We start from the raw sequence: 25,749 nt of genomic DNA, 5'->3' as shown, positions 1-25,749 counted from the left end.
TTGCTCCTGTATGTAGTATATACCTGTGTGTCATCTCCCCTGTATATAGTATGTACCTGTATGTCATCTCCTCCTGTATTAGACCTCGTTAACACGTTATTTGGTCAGTATTTGTAAGCTAAGTTGGCAGCCTGATAAATCCCCAGCCAACAGGAAGCCCTCCCCCCTGGCAGAATATATTAGCTCACACATACACATAATAGACAGGTCATGTGACTGACAGCTGCCGTATTTCCTATATGGTACATTTGTTGCTCTTGTAGTTTGTCTGCTTATTAATCAGATTTTTATTTTTGAAGGATAATACCAGACTTGCGTGGGTTTTAGGGCGAGTTTCATGTGTCAAGTTGTGTGTTGAGTTGCGTGTAGCGACTTTTGTGAGATGAGTTTTGTGTGGCGAGGTTGGTGCATGTGTGGTGAAATGTGTGCTGAGGGTGGTATATGTGTTCAAGCACGTTGTAGTTTGTGGCGCATTTTGTGTGTGTGTTCATATCCCCGTGTGTGCCCCACTCTTTGGCGCCATCGCTCTCACTCTAAGTCCCCCTTGTTCACATCTGGCAGCTGTCAATTTGCCTCCAACACTTTTCCTTTCACTTTTTCCCCATTCTGTAAGATAGGGGCAAAATTGTTTGGTGAATTGGAACATGCGGGGTTAAAATTTCGCCTCACAACATAGCCTATGACGCTCTCGGGGTCCAGTCGTTTGACTGCAAAATTTTGTGTCTGTAGCTGCGACGGTGTAGATACACACACACACACACACACACACACACACCTTTATATATTATAAACGAAAAGAAAGCGGCAGCACTCACCGGTCTTCTTGCAGGTTATTTATTGGTGAGAAAAATCTTCACGGCACGGGGGTGTGTGGTTACAAAGACATGTGGGGGCTGAACGACGGGAGGTGCGTGCCGCTTTCTTTTCGTTTATACTCCACATGGCATGTTTTCAGGCTATTAGCACCCGAGGTCTGCGATCCAGCGTAGGTGATCTGACCAGGAAGTGACCACAGTGGGTGGTCGGTGGTGCGGGTTGCTGTTTTCTTTTACGATAGATGACCTTTATATATTAGATATTTTGCTTGTGCATTTGTTTTTTTTTCTTATTTATTTTAGTTGTATTTATTCATTTTTTTCTGTTTGTATTCTACGGGGTTCACTGATTAAATTGATTTAGCCATCCAATTACTCTGAAAGCATATGAATGTTCGTGTCCATCTAAAGAAGTGTAGAAATATGATAACTAAACAAGCCTTTATTGTAGCTTTTGGGACCTCGTATGTCCATTTGAAATGGATTGCCTGTTGTTTTCATTTGCTTTGCTTTTATGCACGGATGGCTGTATGCCTTGTAATAGCAGAGTTTAATTAAGTTCGTCTTCATGCCATAGAAACGCTGCTGTTGGTCTAACGTCTGTATTTCTGTAGCTGATTTGAAAATGATCATGAGTGGAACAGATTGATGTTACCGCTCATTAATTGCGCTACGTTAATAATTGCTGGCTGGGTACGGTTACTGTCTTTTTATTTTAAGAGATTTAATCCTAATGATATCATACATGAAATCTTGGCAAAGCAAAATGTTGTCACTTTATTATCCCCACCATTATGTAATACTGAAAACCTTAAAAAGATTAGGTCAGACTCCTAAGGCTTCTTTCACACTAGCGTCGGGCTCGGCCCGTCGCAGTGCGTCGGGCCGAGGTTACCGACGCTAGTGTTGTCTCCGCCGCACAACGGGGGCAGCGGATGCTGCTTTTCAGCGCATCCGCTGCCCCATTGTGAGGTGCGGGGAGGTGGGGGCGGAGTTCCGGCCGCGCATGCGCGGTCGGAAAAGACGGTCCGTTGGCTGCAAAAAACGTTACATGGAACGTTTTTTTGCGGCCGACGGTCCGCCACAACACGGCGCAACCGTCGCGTGACGGTTGCGCCGTGTGGCAATCCGTCGCAATGCGTCGCATAATGTTAGTCAATGGAGAAAAAACGCATCCTGCAAACACTTTTGCAGGATGCGTTTTTTCTGCAAAACGACGCATTGTGACGGATTGCAGTTAACGCTAGTGTGAAAGTAGCCCAAGTCACACCATAAGTAATCTTTTTAAATATTTTTATTAATTTTTTTAATAAAATAAAAAGGAATTGGGAATAGGGGAGGGAAAATATAACAGTGAAGAATAGGGAGAGGGAATGGAAAGGGATACAATTAAAAAAAAAAAACTAGAGAACCAAATGTAATACAATAGTTCAACAGTAACAAAAACGCGTAAATGCATTTAAAGGAGTGCGATATTTTGGAAGGACAAGTACATTACAATTATTTCTTTTATTTGAAAATCTATTAGGAGGTTAAGGAGTATAGAATTTATCAATCCAAATCTTCCATTTTTTCAAGAAATTTTTAATGCCACTATTATTTACAGCGAATCACACCATAAGTAATCTAACCTGCCTGTCTGCAACTGCGTAAGGCCTCATTCATACGTCTGATTTTTGCGTACACATTCTGTCTGTGTTTTTAATAGCACTTATACCTGTGATAGTCAATGGGGCCATTCACTCGTTTTCAATTTTCTGCGGACCTATTGGTCCATGAAAAATCATGGAGTCGTACCCGTTTTTAAGAGGATCGTATCAGAATTGGCAATGTAAGTCAATGGGGTCCATGCAGAAGTCGGACTGGACTCGGATATCATCGATTTTCACAGATGGTCGGAATGGAGAAAATATAGAAACTTATTAATATTTTTTATTTTCTCCACATGCCGGAAAATGGATGACACTCTGATCAAACTCTGACCTGAATAATCTGGCCATTTTTTCTTGTATGTTAGAAAGCAGGACCTGTGAATGAGGCCTAATAGTGAGTATTTTCTGTTAAATGGAGCATTATCCTACTGTTTTTTCACAAACTGTCCACATATCCTGATACCAGGGGACAGTTAGTAATTAAAGGATTAGGAGCATTTTTTTTTTTTCATGAATGTCAACTTGACGAAAATAGTTTTGGTTTCTACTGCTCCTACATAGCACTTTCTGCAGCCAGGTGTGAACTGTGATAACACGGACGCCTGCTGATAGCAGCGTCTGTAATTACATTTTTTTTTCCCTAAAAAAAATCTTCTAAACTGATTTATGACCAGGTGAAAGTTTTAACTTTATTGTATGTGCACACATTGAGTATTAGCAGCAGGAAAATCTGCAAATACTGGAGTGTTGGCAGGTAAAACATGGGGTGACATGCAAGCGTTTATATGTTTGAATGGTAGAAAAACTGCAAAACCTGCAAAACAATTGTCATGCTGCAAATAAGCCATGTGTGCATAGGGCTTTCAGGAATCTCCTTCACTTTGCTGGTGCAGTAAAAAGATGCACTTTTTTTTTTAATTATTATTATTCTCACAAAAAATTCACACTTTGATCATTTGGTAATTGAACATAAATGAGCTTTATGACCAAATTAAAAACAAACCAGCCATCTATATGCTTTAATGAGTGATTACACGTTTATCATTTTTTAAATATTTTGTTTTATTTGAAAACCATTTGGTGGTGGGTGCAGGTCTTGAGACCCCTTTGATCATTCAAAAACACCCCTGAAAAATATGCAGCTCAGGAAATAAAAGTGCGAAGCTGGTGCCTGAGCAGGGATACAGTTCGATGTACAGATACAGTAGAAACCCTAAGCTTTGCCACTTAACTGATGACTCTTGCCTGAAGAAGAGCTTAGCCCATGATCAAAAATGCAACTATTCTCCCAAAGCAAATTGACAGCGCCTGACATCCTACTGCTTTACAAACGCTGCTTCGAGCACTAGATTCTGGGGTGATCCAGACAGGGCGATGGTTTCTGTTTGTATATTGCTGTGTGTCTGCATTGCTCACAATGTGAGACTATAAACTAGATCACACACTGACTATACTACCTATGGTACCACCAAACATAAGGGACCACCCCTTTTTCCTTTTTTCTTACGTTAGCATTCCTTTTCAGTGTTTTGATTAATTTAAATGTCTGTATTCTATGTTAAGGCTCCGAAATGCTTGTCATTCAGGAGCCTGAAATGTAGCCTTTTTTTTTGTAACTAAAGGTAACCACTAGCGTTTAAAAATTATTCCATATTGAAGATGTCCCTATTCCAATAAAACCTCTATTCTAAAGGTACCATTACACTAAACGACTTACCAACGATCACGACCAGCGATACGACCTGGCCGTGATCGTTGGTAAGTCGTTGTGTGGTCGCTGGGGAGCTGTCACACAGACAGCCCTCTCCAGCGGCCAACGATCAGGGGAACAACTTCGGCATCGTTGAAACTGTCTTCAACGATGCCGAAGTCCCCGGGTAACCAGGGTAAACATCGGGTTACTAAGTGCAGGGCCGCGCTTAGTAACCCGATATTTACCCTGGTTACCATTGTAAAAGTTAAAAAAAAAAAAACACTACATACTCACATTCCGATGTCTGTCACGTCCCCCGCCGTCCGCTTCCCGCACTGACTGTGTCAGCGCCGGCCGTAAAGCAGAGCACAGCGGTGACGTCACCGCTGTGCTCTGCTTTACGGTCGGCGCTGACAGTCCGTGCAGGGAAGCTGACGGCGGGGGATGTGACAGACATCGGAATGTGAGTATGTACTGTTTTTTTTTTTTTTTTTTTTTAACTTTTACAATGATAACCAGGGTAAATATCGGGTTACTAAGTGCAGCACTGCGCTTAGTAACCCGATATTTACCCTGGTTACAAGTGAACACATCCCTGGATCGGCGTCGCACACGCCGATCCAGCGATGACAGCGGGTGATCAGCGACCAAAAAAAGGTCCTGATCATTCCCAGTGACCAACGATCTCCCAGCAGGGGCCTGATCGTTGGTCGCTGTCACACATAACGAGATCGTTAGCGGGATCGTTGCTACGTCACAAAAAGCGTGACGTTGCAACGATATCGTTAACGAAATCGTTATGTGTGAAGGTACCTTAAGATCTCTGCAAAGACTTGGCTTATCAACAGAAGGAATTGTGGATTTCCCAGACACATCAAGTTGCCCGTACGTGCCGGTTATCCTCATTTACTAAATAATCTTTTGGGCCTCTGCTGCTGAAATGTATTTTCCATATTGTGATGATGGGCAATCAATGTTCCCGATAAGCCTCTTCGAAGGGGTTGTGCATAGAGATGAGCAAGCTTGCTTTGATATCATGTTACCGGAGTATCCGAATAATATGTTCGAGTCCCCGCAGCTGCACGGTACGTGACTGTTAGACAGCCGCAGCACATGCCGGGATTGTCTGTCTGTCTGTTAGGGGATCCCTGCATGTGTTGTGGCTAGCTGCGATACATGCAACATATTATTCCAGCACGCACAAAATACTGGGTTTACACCTGAGCATGCTAAGATAACACCATATCCGAGCGCGTCCGCTCATCACTAGCTGTACACCATCTATCTTGCCCTCATGACACCCAGAAACCGTATAAACAATGTTCTAGATTTGGTCTCCCTTCTATTATACATCCAAACGCAAGTTCTTCATTATTAGAGATCTTCCTTACTTTCCTCCGATGTCCCATAATGATGTGTTGGACATAAATCTAGCCTTGTTAACCACGGTGATGTGGAACTCAAAAGGTTGGCTACAGAGTAAAGTTAAGGATCACGCCCACTTAGCTAACAAAACTCGATTTACATACAAGCAAGAGCGGGTTGTGTCGCAGGAGCAAAGAAAGGAACCCAAAGTCAGGGAGTCGGTGATATTTACACCAGGTAAAGAATTACATATCTATGGCAAGTGACAGGACATCTTTAAGTTTTACCCTGGATGCTCTGACAAGTACGGGCTAATATTTTGTCTTTGTCACTCATGAGTCTGAACTGTTGCCTATGATCCGACTGTGTGGCCTCTTTTACGAGATAAGCGCAGTTCGGAAAACCAACAAACGAAGTGTGCATTATTGATACTTCAGCTTTATTGTGCAACAGATGTTGCAAACTGTAATTCCGGCAAGTCCAATTTATGATGGAAAAGCAAACGAGCCTGTGATTGACAGTGATATTACTTGAGTAGTATAATCAAAATCTAAAAAGTATGCTGAAGTTTGAGGATAATTAGCATAACATGGAGAGCGTGGGATCATTACTTTTTCTATTTTCTTTTTGACAGGGCTTGTGCTACACCTTTTTAAAAGTAAATATGGCCAAACTATTGATTGTGTCTAGTTTGGCAGGTGCTTTAAAGAGATGAAACATGGCTGGGGAAAAAGCGGGCATGTTTTACCTCTTTTAAATCTTTTAAAGTGACTGTTTGGTCTATGGACTATACAGTCTTTATACTTTCACTGTCCCCATTGGGGCTCACAATCTAAATTCCTTATCAGTATGTCTTTGTAGACTAGGAGGAAACCGAAGAACTCGGAGGAAGCCCACACAAACATGGGAAAATATAAACTCCTTGCAGATCTTGCCCTTGCTGGAAATTGAAATCAGGACTCCAGTGCTGCAAGGCTGCAGTATTAACCACTGAGCCACCATGCTGCCTGGATTCTACAAGCCTTAGGGTGCACAGATGACAAAGAAGATGCAGAATAAGTGTCTTTTGACACTGTTAGAACTTAAAAAGGAGACGCAATGATGTGTAGTGATGCCAACACCATCTCTAAATTTCCTGCTTGTGCTAAGGTATAGTCACAATGCTTTAGGCGTACGGAGAATCGTGTAGCTTCTGAGGCAGCACTTCATTGCACTGGAGAGGCTCCTGTACTGTCCGCAGCTAAGATCTGTAGCCACATATGGCAAAAAGCAAAGCTGAACAGAATAGCGCCAGGGGTTATTCTGCAATATATCAGGTTTTCTTGGAATATGCGTTTGCGGAGCAAACTTCTCCCTTCTTCAGGTCATAACTTGCAAGCTGAACAAAATACATTTTAAAATGAATTAGTTTGCATCCCATGGGACAGTCTGTTCACGCCATCTAGCCTAGCTCCTCTTAAAATGTGTGTTCCGCTTACATGTTGTGACCTGACGAAGGGAACCGTTCACTCTAGAAACGTGTAGTCGAATAAAAAAAGCCTCTTTCACAGTCCTGCTAATCTTTGTGTATGCTCGTGCAATAAATGTGAAAAGCACGGTTTGCGGAGTCCTCAGAATTATTATAGTATATAGGCAGGCAGTGGCATCAATTGCTTTTTAGGCTTCCATGTGAAAAAGAAAAAATGTTCAGTACAGACTAAAAGTTTGGTCACCCCTTCTCATTTAAAGATTTTTCTGTATTTTCAGGACTATGAAAATTGTACATTCACACTGAAGGCATCAAAACTATGAATTAACATGTGGAATTATATACTTAAAAGTGTGAAACAACTGAAATTATGTCTTATATTCAAGGTTCTTCAAAGTAGCCACCTTTTGCTTTGATGACTGCTTTGCACAATTTTTGCATTCTGTTGATGAGCTTCAAAAGGTAGTCACCGGGAATGGTTTTCCAACAATCTTGAAGGAGTTTCCAGAGATGCTTAGCACTTGTTGGCCATTTTGCCTTCACTCTGCGGTCCAGCTCACCCCAAACCATCTCGATTGGGTTCAGGTCTGGTGACTATGGAGGCCAGGTCATCTGGCGTAGCACCCCATCACTCTCCTTCTTGGTCAAATAGCCCTTACACAGCCTGGAGGTGTGTTTGGGGTCATTGTCCTGTTGAAAAATAAATGATGATCCAACTAAACGCAAACCAGATGGAATAATGGATGCTGTGGTAGTCATGCTGGTTCAGTATGCCTTCAATTTTGAAAAAATCCCCAACAGTGTCACCAGCAAATCACAATCACACCTCCTCCTCCATGCTTCACGGTGGGAACCAGACATGTAGAGTTCATCCGTTCACCTTTTCTGCGTCGCACAAAGACACAGTGGTTGGAACCAAAGATCTCAAATTTGGACTCATCAGACCAAAGCACAAATTTCCACTGGTCTAATGTCCATTCCTTGTGTTCTTTAGCCCAAACAAGTCTCTTCTGCTTGTTGCCTGTCCTTAGCAGTGGTTTCCTAGCAGCTATTTTACCATGAAGCCCTGCTGCACAAAGTCTCCTCTTAACAGTTGTTGTAGAGATGTCTGCTGCTAGAACTCTGTGTGGCATTGACCTGGTCTCTAATGTGAACTGCTTTTAACCTGCGATTTCTGAGGCTGGTGACTCAGATAAACTTATCCTCAGAAGCAGAGGTGACTCTTGGTCTTCCTTTCCTGGGGTGGTCCTCATGTGAGCCAGTTTCTTTGTAGCGCTTGATGGTTTTTGCCATTGCACTTGGGGACACTTTATAAGTTTTCCCAATTTCTCGGACTGACTGACTGACTTTTATTTCTTAAAGTTATGGTGGCCACTTGTTTTTCTTTACTTAGCTGCTTTTTCCTTGCCATAATACAAATTCTAACAGTCTGTTCAGTAGGACTATCAGCTGTGTGTCCACCAGACTTCTGCACAACACAACTCATGGTCCCAACCCCATTTATAAGGCAAGAAATCCCACTTATTAAACCTGACAGGGCACACCTGTGAAGTGAAAACTATTCCCAGTGACTACCTCTTGAAGCTCATCAAGAGAATGCCAAGAGTGTGCAAAGCAGTCATCAAAGCAAAAGGTGGCTACTTTGAAGAACCTAGAATATAAGACCTATTTTCAGTTGTTTCACACTTTTTTGTTAAGTATATAACTCCACATGTGTTAATTCATAGTTTTGATGCCTTCAGTGTGAATGTGCAATTTTCTTAGTCATGAAAAAGGCAGAAAAATGTTTAAATGAGGTGTGTCCAAACTTTTGGTCTGTACTGTATATTGAGCAGTATACATTTCTTAGCAGGATGCCTATTCACATGCCAAACTGAAAAATAGGATGCCACAGGGACTGTTCTTGTCTGGTGACTGATGCCCTTTGGATATGTTTGTCATGGGTTGAGAACTTTCCCAGAGCGTGCCTCGAATATACTGTAAAGATGGCAACATCTAGCTTAAGACTGATTTCCGAGCACGGACCACTAATGCACAGACTGTCCTGGGGTCTGCTGACCGGAGTGTGACAGTCTCTAGTCTGACGTTCACTCTAGCTTTTTTGCTGCATCAAATGCAGTTTATAAAAAGGATAGAACTCAAGACATGTGCGACTTTATATGATTGTCGCATGTTTTCTACCATTACCTTTCATAATGGATACAGAAAATTACTTTTATTTGAACCTGTTAATCTTGCGCAAATTGTGCTGCTGATGTTTAGAGTGCCCCATATTATGGCTTTACAAGTATATTTATGAAAACATGGACATCAAGACTGCATGGATTTTTCCCTGTGAACATTTCTTGTTTTGTACCACTAGCTCATTTTTATGACTTCTTACTGTAAGCATTTCAAAATTTACATGTCTTTATTTCTGCTGATTTAGCTTTCCCCTTATACAAACTTGCATTTTTTTTTATTATTCTCTTTCCCTTTAACCTTTTGGAAGAAAGCTGTGTTTGTCAAATTCTTTGTAGAAGAGTGAATCAGGAGGCTGTGGCTGGAATGAGGGTAACTTGCAGTATAGCGGCACTTTTACTGACAACTTTAAGGGAGCTGCGCTCTGACAGCCATACATTTACCAAATAAAGATTAGTCAAAGTGGATTTCTAAAACTTTAACTGTTTAAACACTCCTAATCTCGTGGTATTGTTTTGTTGTGAAGGAACTCCATAGAAACTTTTGTACATCGAGCCCTGACTTACTAACCTCTGAAGTCTGTTCAACCTCTATTTACGAATGTGGATGTTAAAAAAATAAAATAAAAAAAAGAATACTCCCCTCACTGATAAACCCTGGCTGCTGTCTGATCCTCTGATTTCCTCCATACCGCGCTGCATCTCAAGCCTTTTCATTATTGGCCAGGGCTTCCAGCAGCTTCCAGGCCCAGAGTTCACTGCACGCTATAATATTGTCTCCATTACATCCTGATGAAGCACAGTGAACACCGGCCTGGACACGGCTGGAAGTCGTGGTCTATAGTGAAGAGGCCGGAAATACAAAGCACCCGACTACAGAAAGAGGAGGATCAAAATGTGAGCAGTGGGATGGCTGTAACTGTGAGCCTTGGTCAGAAAATACATATAATGCTCCCCTCAATGGCTGCCCAGCTACTTGACATAGGGTACTCTATTTCATTTTACACCATTATACGCCTCCTCTCCAAGACATCCAGCTATATCCAGGCCCTGGAGGTCACTGATCGTCAGAATTTTTTGTGACTTTAATGTATCCCCTAAAGCCTGTACGTGGCTGTAAGTCCTAATCTACAGTTAAGAGGTTGGAGTTGTGGAACGAGGATCGGCTGGAGACCATTGAGCAGTAGAATTAGTGAGGTGCATATAACGCTCTTGGGATACAATCTGAAGACTGCCTCTATTCAGGTAAATGTAATATTCTATATATACAGTGGGTACGGAAACTATTTAGACCCCTTGAAATTTCATTTTTTTCACATGAATGTACACTCCGCACCCCACCTTGACTGATAAAAAAACAAAAACAAATGTAGAATTTGGCTGAGCTCCAGAGATGCATTAGGGAGGTGAGACAAAGTTCCACAAAGTCAACTATCACTGTAGCCCTCCACCAGTCGAGCCTTTATGGCAGAGTGGTCCGATGGAAGCCTCTCCTCAGTGCAAGACATATGAAAGACTGCATAGAGTTTGCTTAAAAAACACATGAAGGTCTCCCAGACTATGAGAAATATTATTCTCTGGTCTGAGAAGACAAAGATAGACCTTTTTGGTGATAATTCTAAGCAGTATGTGTGGAGAAAGCCAGTCACTGCTCATCACCTGCCTGATACAATCCCAACAGTGAAACGTGGTGGCAGCATCATGGTATGGGGGTGTTTTTCAGCTGCAGGCACAGGACAACTGATTGCCATTGAAGGAAACATGAATGCTGCCAAATTCAGAGATATCCTGGATGAAAACCTCTTCCAGAGTGCTCTGGACTAGTACTGAACTGAGCGAGTGCACTCGTTGCTTGGGTTTTCTTGAGCACGCTCGAGTGAACTCCGAGTATTTGACTGCTTGGAGATTTTGTTTTCATCGCGGCAGCTGAATGATTTACAGCTGCTAGCCAGGCTGAGTAAATGTGAGAGTTGCCCTGTTGCTAAATGGTGGCCCGATTCGAACGCATCGGGTATTCTAGAATATGTATGTATCTTATTTATGAAGTTTTCAGTATGATGCAATTTATACACACGATTCAGCCGGCCGGCTGCGACCAATTAGCGAAGCGTGGTTCAAATTCCGCGCCAATTCGCGGCCGGACTGTGCCTGTTGCTGATTGTTCACGGCCGGCCGTGAACAATCAGTGAAGCCAGGGCCGGCTCCAGGTTTTTGAGGGCCCCGGGCGAAAAGTCTCAGTGGGCCCCCCTCTTTAACACATTCCACGATTCATGATGCACAGATACAACAGAGAAATATAGCACAGCCAAGTAGCGTATAACAAAGCCCACGTAGTATATAACACAGCCCATGTAGTATATAGCACAGCCACGTAGTATATTGCCCACATAGTATATAGCACAGCCCAGTAGTATATTGCCCAGCCACGTAGTATATTGCCCAGCCACGTAGTATATTGCCCAGCCACGTAGTATATTGCCCAGCCACGTAGTATATTGCCCAGCCACGTAGTATATTGCCCAGCCACGTAATATATACCACAGCCACGTAGTATATTGCCCAGCCACGTAATATATACCACAGCCACATAGTGTATAGCACAGCCTATATAGTATATAATTTCACATATGTCCTAACCAGTATCCGGGCACTTCACCATACTATACACAACTAATCCCACATCATTTCATGTGAGAAGGAAGAGGAGATCCCATATAAATTAAAACCAATGTTTATTGATATTAGTTAAAATAACAGAATAAAAAAGCAAAATTAACCGTAGGGGACACTATAAAACAAGGCTATTCATCAACAATCCATACTAAATAGCAGCTTAACTGTACAAGTGGGTACCCTCCCCAATGCAGCAGTTTGGTTCCACAATAGATGGTAAATAACACCATAAACCAACGGGTGGTCTGCCAATACAGGACCTCCTAATACATATACTGCCTCAGACAAAATAATAATACCCAGCACAGTGGCCTTATACCGTAGCAGTACTATTAAACGAGATACCTAGGACAAGCACCACCTGTCTGCAGTAGAACGGCGTGAATACCCACACAGTATCAAGCAAAGAGTGTATGTTACCTTGTAATAATGGCGTCCCCTCACCCTGACGCGCGTTTCGCCTCCTGCTTCTTCCGGGGGCGTTTATGGTGTTGTTTACTATCTATTGTGGAACCAAACTGCTGCATTGGGGAGGGTATCCACTTGTACAGTTAAGCTGCTATTTAGTATGGATTGTTGATGAATAGCCTTGTTTTATGGTGTCCCCTATGGTTAATTTTGCTTTTTTATTCTGTTATTTTAACTAATATTAATAAACATTGGTTTTAATTTATATGGGATCTCTTCTTCCTTCTCACGTGAAATAATGTGGGATTAGTTGTGTGTACTATATAGTATATACCACAACCCCTTGCAGTATCTAACACAGGCCACTTAGTATATAGCAATGTGGGCACCATATCCCTGTTAAAAAAAGATTTAAAATAAAAAAGTTATATATGTTTACCGATGCTCCTTGCGACGCTCCGGCCCCAAGAGTGCATTGCGGTCTCGCGAGATGATGATGTAGCGGTCTCGCGAGACCGCTGCGTCATCTCGCGACACCGCAATGCATGGACCGGTCACCGGAGCGTCGCGAGGAGCGGGAATGGCCTCGGCTGGATCAGGGGCCCACGCATACTCAGCATCAATAGTAAAAAGTTGGTCACACAGGGTTAATAGAAGCTTTAACGGAGTGCGATACACCGTGGCATAACGTGGTCCGTTAACGCTGCCATTAACCCTGTGTGAGCGCTGACTGGGGGGGGGGGGGGGGTATGGAGTGGGCATTGACGGCAATATACAACGTGTGCTGGGCAATATACAACGTGGGCTGGGCAATATACAACGTGGGCTGGGCAATATACAACGTGGGCTGGGCAATATACAACGTGGGCTGGGCAATATACAACGTGGGCTGGGCAATATACAACGTGGGCTGGGCAATATACTAGGTGGGCTGGGCAAAATACTAGGTGGGCTGCGCAATGTACTAGGTGGGCTGCGCAATGTACAACATGGGCTGCGCAATGTACAACGTGGGCTGGGCAATGTACTGCGTGGGCTGGGCAATGTACTGCGTGGGCTGTGCTATACACTACGCATACATATTCTAGAATACCCGATGCGTTAGAATTGGGCTACCATCTAGTGTGTGTGTATATATGTATATATATACTCGAGTAGGAGCTGAGGTGTATGTATATATGTATATATATATATTCGAGTAGGAGCTGAGGTTTTCAGCCCATTTTTTGGGGGCTGAAAGTCCCCCTCTCGTCTTATACTCGAGTCATACCTAGGGGTCGGCAGGGTAGGGGGAGAGGGGGCTGTCTGATTATACTCACCTACTCCTGGCATGGTCCCTGCTTCCCCGGCACCACAGCTTCCTGTACTGAGCGGTCACATGGTACCGCTCATTACATTAATGAATATGCGGCTCCACCTCCCATAGGGGTGGATCTGCATATTCATTACTGTAATGAGCGGTACCATATGACCGCTCAATACGGGAAGAAGCTGCGGCGCCGGGGAAGCAGGGACTGCACAGCGCCAGGAGCAGGTGAGTATAACGGGGAGGCAGCGCTGCTCGATATTCACCTGCTCCTCGTTCCGGCGCCGCTCCATCTTCAGCTCCTTGTGCAGTGACGCTCAGGTCAGAGGGGGCGGTGACGTGGTTAGTGCTTGCCCTCTGCTTGAACGTTAGTGCAGAAGACGGTGAAGATGGAGCGGCACTGGAACAAAGTCAGGTGAATATTGAAAGTGTCGGGGGCCTGAGCGACTGAGAGGTGAGTACAGTCATGGCCAAAAGTATTGACACCCCTGCAATTCTGTCAGATAATACTCATTTTCTTCCTGAAAATGATTGCACACACAAATTATTTGGTATTATCTTCATTTAATTTGTCTTAAATGAAAAAACACAAAAAGAATTGTTCTAAAGCCAAATTGGATGTAATTCCACACCAAACATAAAAAAGGGGTGGACAAAAGTATTGGCACTGTTCGAGAAATCATGTGATGCTTCTCGAATTTGTGTAATTAACAGCACCTGTAACTTACCTGTGGCACCTAACAGGTGTTGGCAATAACTAAATCACACTTGCAGCCAGTTGACATGGATTAAAGTTGACTCAACCTCTGTCCTGTGTCCTTGTGTGTACCACATTGAGCATGGAGAAAAGAAAGAAGACCAAAGAACTGTCTGAGGACTTGAGAAACTAAATTGTGAGGAAGCCTGAGCAATCTCAAGGCTACAAGTCCATCTCCAAAGACCTGAATGTTCCTGTGTCTACCATGCGCAGTGTCATCAAGAAGTTTAAAGCCCATGGCACTGTGGCTAACCTCCCTAGATGTGGACGGAAAAGAAAAAATGACAAGAGATTTCAACGCAAGATTGTGCGGATGTTGGATAAAGAACCTTGACTAACATCCAAACAAGTTCAAGCTGCCCTGCAGTCCGAGGGTACAACAGTGTCAACCCGTACTATCCGTCGGCGTCTGAATGAAAAGAGACTGTATGGTAGGAGACCCAGGAAGACCCCACTCCTTACCCCGAGACATAAGAAAGCCAGGCTGGAGTTTGCCAAAACTTACCGTATATACTCGAGTATAAGCCGAGATTTTCAGTCCAAATTTTTGGGCTGAAAGTGCCCCTCTCGGCTTATACTCGAGTCAAGGTGGGTGGCAAGGTCTGCGGGTGAGGGCGCTGAGGCATACTCACCTGCTTCCAGCGATCCTGGCGCTCCCCGCCTGTCCCACGGTCTTCGGTGCTGAAGTTCTTCCACTGTTCAGCGGTCACGTGGGACCGCTCATTAGAGAAATGAATAAGCGGCTCCACCTCCCATAGGGGTGGAGCCACATATTCATTTCTCTAATCAGCGGTGCCGGTGACCGCTGATAGAGGAAGAGGCTGCAGCACCAAAGACAGCTGCCGGGACCAGGTAAGTATCGCATATTTACCTGTCCCTGTTCCAGCCGCCGGGCGCCGCTCCATCTTCTCGGCGTCTATCTGCACTGACTGTGCAGGTCAGAGGGCGCGATGACGCATATAGTGTGCGCGGAGCCCTCTGCCTGATCAGTCAGAGCAGAGAGACGCCGGGACCGGACGCTGAGGAGCTGCAAGCAAGAAAGGTGAGTGTGGCATTTTTTTTTTTATTGCAGCAGCAATGGCAGCAGCAGCAATGGCACAGAGTTATGTGGAGCATCTATGGGGAAATATGAACGGTGCAGAGCACTATATGGCAGAGCTATGGGGCAATATGAACGGCGCAGAGCACTATATGGCAGAGCTATGGGGCAATATGAACGGTGCAGAGCACTATATGGCAGAGATATGGGGCAATATGAACGGTGCAGAGCACTATATGGGGCACAGCTATGGGGAAATATGAACGGTGCAGAGCACTATATGGCAGAGCTATGGGGCAATATGAACGGTGCAGAGCACTATATGGCAGAGCTTTGGGGAAATATGAACGGTGCAGAGCCCTATATGGCAGAGCTATGGGGAAATATGAACGGTGCAGAGCACTATATGGCAGAGCTATGGGGCAATATGAACGGTGCAGAGCACTATATGGCAGAGCTATGGGGAAATATGAACGGTGCAGAGCACTATATGGCAGAGCTATCGGGAAATATGAACGTGCAGAGCACTATATGGCAGAGCTATGGGGAAATATGAACGGTGCAGAGCACTATATGGCACAGCTATGGGGAAATATGAATGGTGCAGAGCCCTATATGGCAGAGCTATGGGGAAATATGAACGGTGCAGAGCACTATATGGCAGAGCTATGGGGCAATATGAACGGTGCAGAGCACTATATGGCAGAGCTATGGGGAAATATGAACGGTGCAGAGCACTATATGGCAGAGCTATCGGGAAATATGAACGTGCAGAGCACTATATGGCAGAGCTATGGGGAAATATGAACGGTGCAGAGCACTATATGGCACAGCTATGGGGAAATATGAATGGTGCAGAGCACTATATGGCACAGCTATGGGGAAATATGAACGGTGCAGAGCACTATATGGCACAGCTATGGGGCAATAATGAACGGTGCAGAGCACTATATGGCACAGCTATGGGGCAATAATGAACATGCAGAGCACTATATGGCACAGCTATGGGGCAAGCATGATCTATTTTTATTTTTGAAATTCACCGGTAAATGCTGCATTTCCACCCTAGGCTTATACTCGAGTCAATGAGTTTTCCCAGTTTTTTGTGGCAAAATTAGGGGGGTCGGCTTATACTCGGGTCGGCTTATACTCGAGTATATACGGTACCTGAAAAAGCCTAAAACGTTTTGGAAGAATGTTCTCTGGTCAGATGAGACAAAAGTAGAGCTTTTTGGGCAAAGGCATCAACATAGAGTTTACAGGAGAAAAAAAAGGCATTTAAAGAAAAGAACATGGTCCCTACAGTCAAACGTGGCGGAGGTTCTTTTATGTTTTGGTTTGCTTTGCTGCCTCTGGCACTGGACTGCTTTACCATGTGCATGGCTTATGAAGTCTGAAGACTACCAACAAATTTTGCAGCATAATGTAGAGCCCAGTGTGAGAAAGCTGGGTATCCCTCAGAGGTCATGGGTCTTCCAGCAGGACAATGACCCAAAACACACTTCAAAAAGCACTAGAAAATGATTTGAAAGAAAGCACTAGAGCCTTCTAAAGTGGCCAGCAATGAGTCCAGACGTGAATCCCATAGAACACCTGTGGAGAGATCTAAAAATGGCAGTTTGGAGAAGGAACCCTTCAAATATCAGGGACCTGGAGCAGTTTGCCAAAGAAGAATGGTCTAAAATTCCAGCAGAGCATTGTAAGAAACTCGTTGATGGTTACCGGAAGCGGTTGGTCGCAGTTATTTTGGCTAAAAGTTGTGCAACCAAGTATTAGGCTGAGGGTGCCAATACTTTTTTCTGGCCCATTTTTGGAGTTTTGTGTGAAATGATCAATGTTTTGCTTTTTCCTTCATTCTCTTTTGTGTTTTTCATTTACGACAAATTAAATGAGGATAATAATACCAAATAATTTGTGTTTGCAATCATTTTCAGGAAGAAAATGAGTATCTGACAGAATTGCAGGGGTGTCAATACTTTTGGCCATGAATGTATGAGAGTTTTTTTTTTTTTTTTTATCGCAGCAACAGCAAATGGGGCAAGTGTCTGTATGGAGCATCTTATGGGGCCATTATCAACGTTTGTGCAGCACTGTATGGGGCAAGTGTCTATATGGAGTATCTTATGGGGCCATAATTAATGTTTGTGCAGGATTATATGGAGCAAATATCTTTATGGAGCATCTGAGGCTGCGTGTCCACGATCAGGATGGCCGGCGGTATTGTCGGAGCGGCTTTGCCGCTCTGCGCTAAGCCCCGCCCCCTTCTGGAACGCGATGATGCCGGATGTGTTCACAGCACACATCCGGCATCATCGCACCCATCGCATAGGGCCCTGTGCTATATATACGGACATGCTGCGATCTGAAAAGACGCACAGCATGTCCAGGAGTTGCAGGGCCGCCACGTGCGTGTTACCACGCATAGTGGAGACGGGATTTCATTAAATCCCCTCCACTGTGCTGTAACATCTGGACGCTGCGTTTCCTGCACGTGGAAACATACCCTTATGGGGCCATATTCAACGTTTGTGTAGCACTATATGGGGCAAGTTTCTGTATGAAGCATCTTATGGGGCCATAATCAACGTTTGTGCAGCACTATATGGCGCAAATATCTTTATGGAGCATCTTATGGGGCCATAATTAATGTTTGTGCAACATTATATTGGGCAAATGTGTCTATGAAGCATTTTATGGGGCCATCATAAACTTTATGGAGCATTATGGGGCTCCTGATTCAATATGGATATTCAAAAACACTTAACCTACTGATGTCTAAATTAATTTTGCTTTTATTGGTATCTATTTTTACTTTTGACATTTACAGGTAGCTGCTGTGTTTCCCACCCTAGGCTTATACTCGAGTCACTAAGTTTTCCCAGTTTTTTGTGGCAAAATTAGGGGTCGGCTTATACTCAAGTATATACGGGGGGTGTGCGTGTGTGTATGTATGTATATATATATGTATATATATATATATATATATATATATATATATATATATATATATATATATATATATATGTATATATGTGTATATATATATATGTGTATATATATATACATATATATATATGTGTGTGTGTGTGTGTGTATATATATATATATATATATATATATATATATATATATATATATATATATATATATATTATCATGGTTTATTATACCGTGTGGGTGTATATATGTATATCTCTCCATATTGTATATAGATTGTATTTAACTTTATAATTTTAGTTTTGTTTTTTTTAATTAAACACAGATCGTTGTGAACCAATTGCAACCCACTTGAGAAATTCCAAATCTCTAAGACAAAGTGTGAGAAGTAAACTGCAAGCAATAAATGGTTTGAACACTTTAAGAGAAGATTCTAGACAGTCAGCAGAACTAAAAGTGGTGGTGCAGCCACCCCAGCACTTAAGCAAGCACCCTAGTAATACACAACGAAGTGTGTCACCTACATTTAAATCACCTATAAGAAGTAAAGTAGATCCTTCATTCAAGAGCCCAGTAGTCTATAATAAAAGAAACTATTGTCTTGTGACATCTGGCTTGACTCAAAGTGAAATGGTAAGTTCTTTTATACTTGTAAATGGTAACAAACCACAATCCCCACTAAGCTGAATGTCTTAGTGGGATAATGAGGCATATAAATGGATACTGTAAATATGCAATATTTTATTAGAAGATATTTAAAAATAGATTAAAGCTAACAGAGGGTTTCAAGAAAGCACCAAAGGTGTTTTTTAGCTTTATGAAAGCAACAATGTGGAGGCCAAGCTAGAAATAAATAATTTTGTTTAAATAGATGTTGTAAATATATGTAGTCATCTTTGGAACATCATGCCTGTAAAGTGCAAAGTGTCTTATGTATGTATCAGGAGTCAGTATTACAAATCGGCTGCTCCAAATATGTGCATATATAGTCAGATCTCCTTTGGTTACTATTAACCACTTAACGACTGCCGATATGCCTCTTAACGGCGGCAGTTAAGAGTACTTATGCCTCAGCCCTGCTTTTTAACTGCGCTGAGAAATAAGTGTATAGCGTTCCCCCCAGCGTCAGAATTTCTTCGGGGTCTCGGCTAATTTAATTTCCCCTCTCCTGTGATGTGATCACACATCAGAGGAGACAGAAATGGGGTCCCCGATTCCCCCCCCCTCGACTGCTGGTGTCCCTGGATCCTCCTGCATCCCCCCGTGATATCCCTCGGCCGGCGGCGTCTTCTGGGAAGAAAATGGCGAGTGCATGTGCAGTCGGCTGGCAACAATAGGAAATTTTTTCCTATTGGTTCATTTTGATGTGACCAAATAAGAAAAAAATGTAAATCAAACCCCTCTTTATCACCCCATTAGTTGGGTAAAAATAATAAAATAAAAAGTATTTCCATTTTTCCATTAGGTTTAGGTTGGGCTAGGGTTAGGGTTGGACTAGGGTTGGGGTTAGGGTTATGATTAGGTTTGGGATTAGGGTTATAATTAGGATTGGGATTAGGGTTATGATTAATGTTGAGATTAGGGTTAGAGATGTGTTAGTGTTAAAGGTGTGTTGGGGTTAGGGTTGGGATTACGATTAGTTGTGTGTTGGGGTTAGGGGTGTGTTGGGGTTAGGTTTGGAGTTAGAATTGGGGGGTTTCCACTGTTTAGGTACATCAGGGGGTCTCCAAACATGACATGGTGCCACCATTGATTCCAGCCAATTTTGCGTTCAAAAAGTCAATAGTTGCTCCCTCGCTTCTGAGCCCTGCCATGCACCCAAACAGTGGCTTACCCCCACAAACGGGGTATTAGCGTACTCAGGAGAAATTGCACAACAGATATTGTGGTCCATTTTATCCTGATACCCTTGTGAAAATAAAAAATATTGTTCCAAAGTTATTTTTTTATGAAAAAGTAAATGTTCATTTTTTCCTTCCGCATTGCTTTAGTTCTCGTGAAGCACCTGAAGGGTTAATAAACTTCTTGAATGTGGTTTTCCACACCTTGAGGGGTGCAGTTTTTTGAATGGTGTCACTTTGGGGGTTTTTCTGTTATTGACGCCCCAAACTCACTTCAAATGTGAGGTGATCCCTTAAAAAAAAAAAGGTTTTGTAAATTTTGTTGGAAAAATGAGAAATCACTGGTCAAATTTTAACCCTTATAAGATCCTAAAAAAAAATTGTTCTAATGTAAAGTCGACGTGGGAAATGTTATTCGAGTATTTTGTGTGACATAACTCTCTGATTTAAGGGTTCAAAAATTTAAATTTAGAAAATCGCAAACATTTCAAAATTTTTGCCAAATTTCCGTTTTTTTCATTAACGCAAATCATATCAAAGAAATTTTACCACTAACATGAAGTACAATGTCAGGAAAAAACATTCTCAGAATCAGTGGGATCCGTTGAAGCGTTCCAAAGCTATAACCTCATAAAGTGACAGTGGTCAGAATTGAAAAAATTGACTTGGTAGTATAGTGAACGTTTCTAATTTTTTTTCCTACTTTTTCTACTTTTTATGTTAAATAGTATACTATACACAAAGCCCCACACATTACACGTGTAAAAGCACCACTAACACACACATCCCCAGGGTTTTGAAAAATAAAATAAAAATGGCCCATTTTGTCAAGAAGACGCTATTCACCAGAGGAGGCATACGCTTTCCTTGCCGCCGACACAGATTCAGCCAGTGAGGAAGATCCCACATTCCTCTTTCCTCCTCATCTAGTGAGGAAAGACCCCCAGCAAGAAAACCACTGCAGCAATCGATCCCATATGGTTTGCACCCCCCTGAAAATTATTAACCCGTTATTCCGGATTTCATCGGCAGCTCAGGACTCTAGTTTATGGTGGCCCAGACAAACCTGTATGCCCATCAATTTTTCTCCCCAAATCCGACGTCCTCATACGCCAGATGGACTCCTGTAAATGCAGCAGAGATGATGACATTTTGGGGAATTGTGCTTCATATGGGCATTGTCAGAAAACTAGAGCTTCGGCAATACTGGAGTACTGATATTCTCTACAGCACTCCGATATTCTGCATGTCCATGACAAGGACACAATTTGAAATGATCCAAAAATGTTTGCATTATAGTGATAATCTGCAGTGTCCTCCTGAGAGGATCCAAAATTTGAGTGTCTATATAAAATGTAGCCAGTGGTTGAACGCTTCAGCAGAAAATTTGCTGAAGCTTTCACACCCCAGAGAGACATCGACATAGATGAATCTCTGGTTCATTTCAAAGGTAAGATAAAATTCTGACAATACTTGCCCAGTAAGAGGGACAGGTATGCAACTGAACTTCACAAACTGTGCGAGAGTACCTCAGGGTGCACCCACAGATTTAGGGTGCACGAGTGGAAGGGCACCCCCCTAAATACCCCCTGTCCTGGGGGTGAGTGGGAAGATTGTGTGGGAATTGCTGCACCCACTGCTGGATAAGGGTATGTTTCCATGGTCTGTAGCGGCAGCGCTTTGGACTCAGCTCTGCGCAAAGCGCTGCCGGCTTTTGTACACGTGGTGATTCCGCATGTGTTCATTGAACACATGCGGAATCACCGCATCCTATACATAGACTGTGTTATTTATCTTGCGTAGACTGAGCGTCTCCGCAAGATAAATAGACATGCTGCGGTCTATAAAGATGTGTCGCATGTGCGTATACGCAGGTTTGCCACCTGCATCTTTGAACGCATAGTGGAGATGGGATTTCATAAAATGTACGCAGCGTCCAATCCACAGCGTTTCCTGACTGTGGAAACATACCCTAAGGGTCATAACCTCTACATTGATAACTTTTACACCTGCATTCTGCTATTCAAGACCCTCTCTGCCAGAAGTAGAGTTGCTTGTGGCACCGTGTAAAAAAATCAGAGAAACCTCCCTAAGCCGTTAATTGGGCAAATGCTGAGGAAGGCGAAAGCAGAGCCCATTGTAGTGTAAACATACTGGTGGTCAAGTATAAGGACTGGAGGGATGTCCTAATCTTGACCACCATACACCGGGACAGCAGCTCCCTTGTCACTGTCTGAGGTACCACAACACAAGTCCCAAAACCAGATTGTATCTTGGATTACAATCGGTACATGGGGAATGCAGATAAAGTATGGTATAAAAATTTAGCTGTACAGATGGCACTTTCCAATGCCTTTGTGCTGTTTTGTTCTGCAGGCCAAACGGGGACCTTCCTTCAGTTTCAGGAGGTAGTCATCAAGGCCCTAATGTTTGGCACTCAGGAAGGTAAAGGTCCCAGTACTTCTGAAACTGATGTGCCCGTATTGTCCCAGGTAAACGTTCCCCAAACAAAACGGTTCAGAGTATGCTCCAAGAGGAGAATCCGAAAGGACACAATTTACAATTGTGAAACCTGGCCTTTGCGTTAAGGATTGCTTCAAAGCGTACCACACATCCAGGAATTAATAAAATTAGTTTTTACCCTGTTGACACAACAGACTTTTATAATCTAATATAATCCACACAGCCTACACATACCTCCACATTTTAAATTCATACACCAGTAAAACGAAAGCTTTATAATCGTTACTATAAAATTAAGATAAAGGACTTGGGGAGTATAGTTTCCAAAACGGGGTCACTGGTGGGAGATTTCCACTGTTGAGGCCATTAGACGCCCGCAGACCATTCCATCAAAGTCTGCAATCCGAAACGTTACTCCTTCCCTTCCAAGCTCTGCCGTGCACCCGAACAATGGTTTCTCTCCACATATGAGGTATCGGTGTACTCAGGAGAAATTGCACAACTTTTAGGGTCCATTTTCTCCGTTAGCCTTGTGAAAATACAAAAATTGGGGTTAAAAGATCATTTTTGTGAAAAAATGTGTTTTTTTTTGTTTTTTAATTTATTTTTTATTTGAACGACTCAACGTTATAATTTTGTTAGAGGAACTTGGAGGTTCACGGTGCTTATCACATATCTAAATACATTTCTTGGGGGGGGTCCACTTTCCAAAATGGGGTCCTTTGTCGGGGTTTCCACTGTTTAGGCACATCAGGGGCTTTTCAAATGCAACATGTCGTTCGATCTCAATTCCAGCCAATTTTTTGTGTTCAAAAAGTCAACCGGCGCTCCTTCCCTTCCAAGCTCTGCCATGCGCCCAAACAGTGGTTTTCTCCCACATATGGGGTATCAGTGTATTCAGGAGGAATTGTACAACATTTTCTCTGTATCGCTTGTGAAAATAAAAACAAATCTGGGCTAAAAGATCATTTTTGTGACTAAAAAGTTAATTGTTAATTTTTTCCATCCACGTTACTTCAGTTCCTGGGAAACACGTGAAGGGTTAATAAGCTTCTTGAATGTGGTTTTGAGAACCTTAAGGGATGCAGTTTTCAGAATGCTGTCGCTTTGGGGTATTTTCTGTCATATAGACCCCTCAAAGTGACTTTCAAATGTGAGATGGTCCCTAAAAAAAATGTTTTGTAAATGTTCAATTTATCCCTTATAACTTCCTAACGAAAAAAAATTTTTTTCCAAAATTGTTTCCTAAATATTCGCCAAATTTCTAATTTTTTTTCACAAATAATCACAAGTCATATCGAAGACATGTCATGAAATATAGGATGTCACAAAAAAAAACAATCCCAAAATCACTAGGATCCATTAACCCCTTTCTGACATCGGACGTACTATCCCGTCTATGTGGGGTGGGCCCCTATGACCATGGACGGGATAGTACGTCCAGCGCGATCGGCGGCGCTCACGGGGGGAGCGCCGCCGATCGCGGCCGGGTGTCAGCTGCCTATCGCAGCTGACATCGGCACTATGTGCCAGGAGCGGTCACGGACCGCCCCCGGCACATTAACCCCTGGCACACCGCGATCAAAGATGATCGCGATGTGCCGGTGGTGCAGGGAAGCATCGCGCAGGGAGGGGGCTCCCTGCGGGCTTCCCTGATCCCCCCGCAGCAACGCGATGTGATCGCGTTGCTGCGAGGGTCTTACCTCCCTCCCTCCCTGCTTCCAGGCCCGGATCCAAGATGGCCGCGGATCCGGGTCCTGCAGAGAGGGAGGTGGCTTCACAGAGCCTGCTCAGAGCAGGCACTGTGAAGCAGCCTGCACTGCTCTCAGATCGGTGATCTGACAGAGTGCTGTGCAAACTGTCAGATCACCGATCTGTGATGTCCCCCCCGGGACAAAGTAAAAAAGTAAAAAAAAAAATTTTCAAATGTGTAAAAAAAATATTCCAAAATAATGAAAAAAAATATATATATTATTCCCATAAATACATTTCTTTATCTAAATAAAAAAAAAAAACAATAAAAGTACACATTTAGTATCGCCGCGTCCGTAACGGCCCGACCTATAAAACTGGCCCACTAGTTAACCCCTTCAGTAAACACCGTAAGAAAAGAAAAAAAAGAGGCAAAAAACAACGCTTTATTATCATACCGCCGAACAAAAAGTGGAATAACACGCGATCAAAAAGACAGATATAAATAACCATGGTACCGCTGAAAACGTCATCTTATCCCGCAAAAAACGAGCCGCCAAACAGCATCATCAGCAAAAAAATAAAAAAGTTATAGTCCTGAGAATAAAGCGATGTAAAAATAATTATTTTTTCTATAAAATAGTTTTTATCGTATAAAAGCGCCAAAACATAAAAAAATGATATAAATGAGGTGTCGCTGTAATCGTACTGACCCGAAGAATAAAACTGCTTTATCAATTTTACCAAACGCGGAACGGTATAAACGCCTCCCCCAAAAGAAATTCATGAATAGCTGGTTTTTGGTCATTCTGCCTCACAAAAATCGGAATAAAAAGCGATCAAAAAATGTCACGTGCCCGAAAATGTTACCAATAAAAACGTCAACTCGTCCCGCAAAAAACAAGACCTCACATGACTGTGGACCAAAATATGGAAAAATTATAGCTCTCAAAATGTGGTAACGCAAAAAATATTTTTTGCAATAAAAAGCGTCTTTCAGTGTGTGACGGCTGCCAATCATAAAAATCCGCTAAAAAATCCGCTATAAAAGTAAATCAAATTCCCCTTCATCACCCCCTTAGTTAGGGAAAAATTAAAAAAATGTATTTATTTCCATTTTCCCATTAGGGTTAGGGCTAGGGTTAGGGTTAGGGCTAGGGTTAGGGCTACAGTTTGGGTTGGGGCTAAAGTTACAGTTAGGGTTTAGATTACATTTACAGTTGGGAATAGGTTTGGGATTAGGGTTAGAGGTGTGGTTAGGGTTACTGTTGGGATTAGGGTTAGGGATGTGTTTGGATTAGGGTTTCAGTTATAATTGGGGGGTTTCCACTGTTTAGGCACATCAGGGGCTCTCCAAACGCGACATGGCGTCCGATCTCAATTCCAGCCAATTCTGCGTTGAAAAAGTAAAACAGTGCTTCTTCCCTTCCGAGCTCTCCCGTGTGCCCAAACAGGGGTTT

General features: G+C 42.9%; 1 protein-coding gene across 2 annotated transcripts in view; it reads left to right on the top strand.

Moving 5' to 3' along the window:
- BRCA1 (BRCA1 DNA repair associated) overlaps positions 1-25,749 on the top strand; it is a 227,260-nt gene that overhangs the window by 136,883 nt on the left and 64,628 nt on the right. Inside the window, exon 15 of one of the 2 annotated variants that reach the window (XM_069751885.1) lies at positions 18,619-18,926. In XM_069751885.1, coding sequence (XP_069607986.1) covers positions 18,619-18,926 — 308 coding nt within the window. Of the gene's footprint in view, positions 1-18,593; positions 18,927-25,749 lie in introns of those variants that run through there. The other variant, XM_069751886.1, reaches the window with a different exon arrangement.

This window comes from Ranitomeya imitator, chromosome 2 (assembly GCF_032444005.1).
Source record: "Ranitomeya imitator isolate aRanImi1 chromosome 2, aRanImi1.pri, whole genome shotgun sequence".
NCBI classification, from domain to species: Eukaryota; Metazoa; Chordata; class Amphibia; order Anura; family Dendrobatidae; genus Ranitomeya; species Ranitomeya imitator.
The sequence above is the reverse complement of the archived record's forward strand: the minus strand, read 5'-3'. Positions and strand labels throughout refer to the sequence as shown.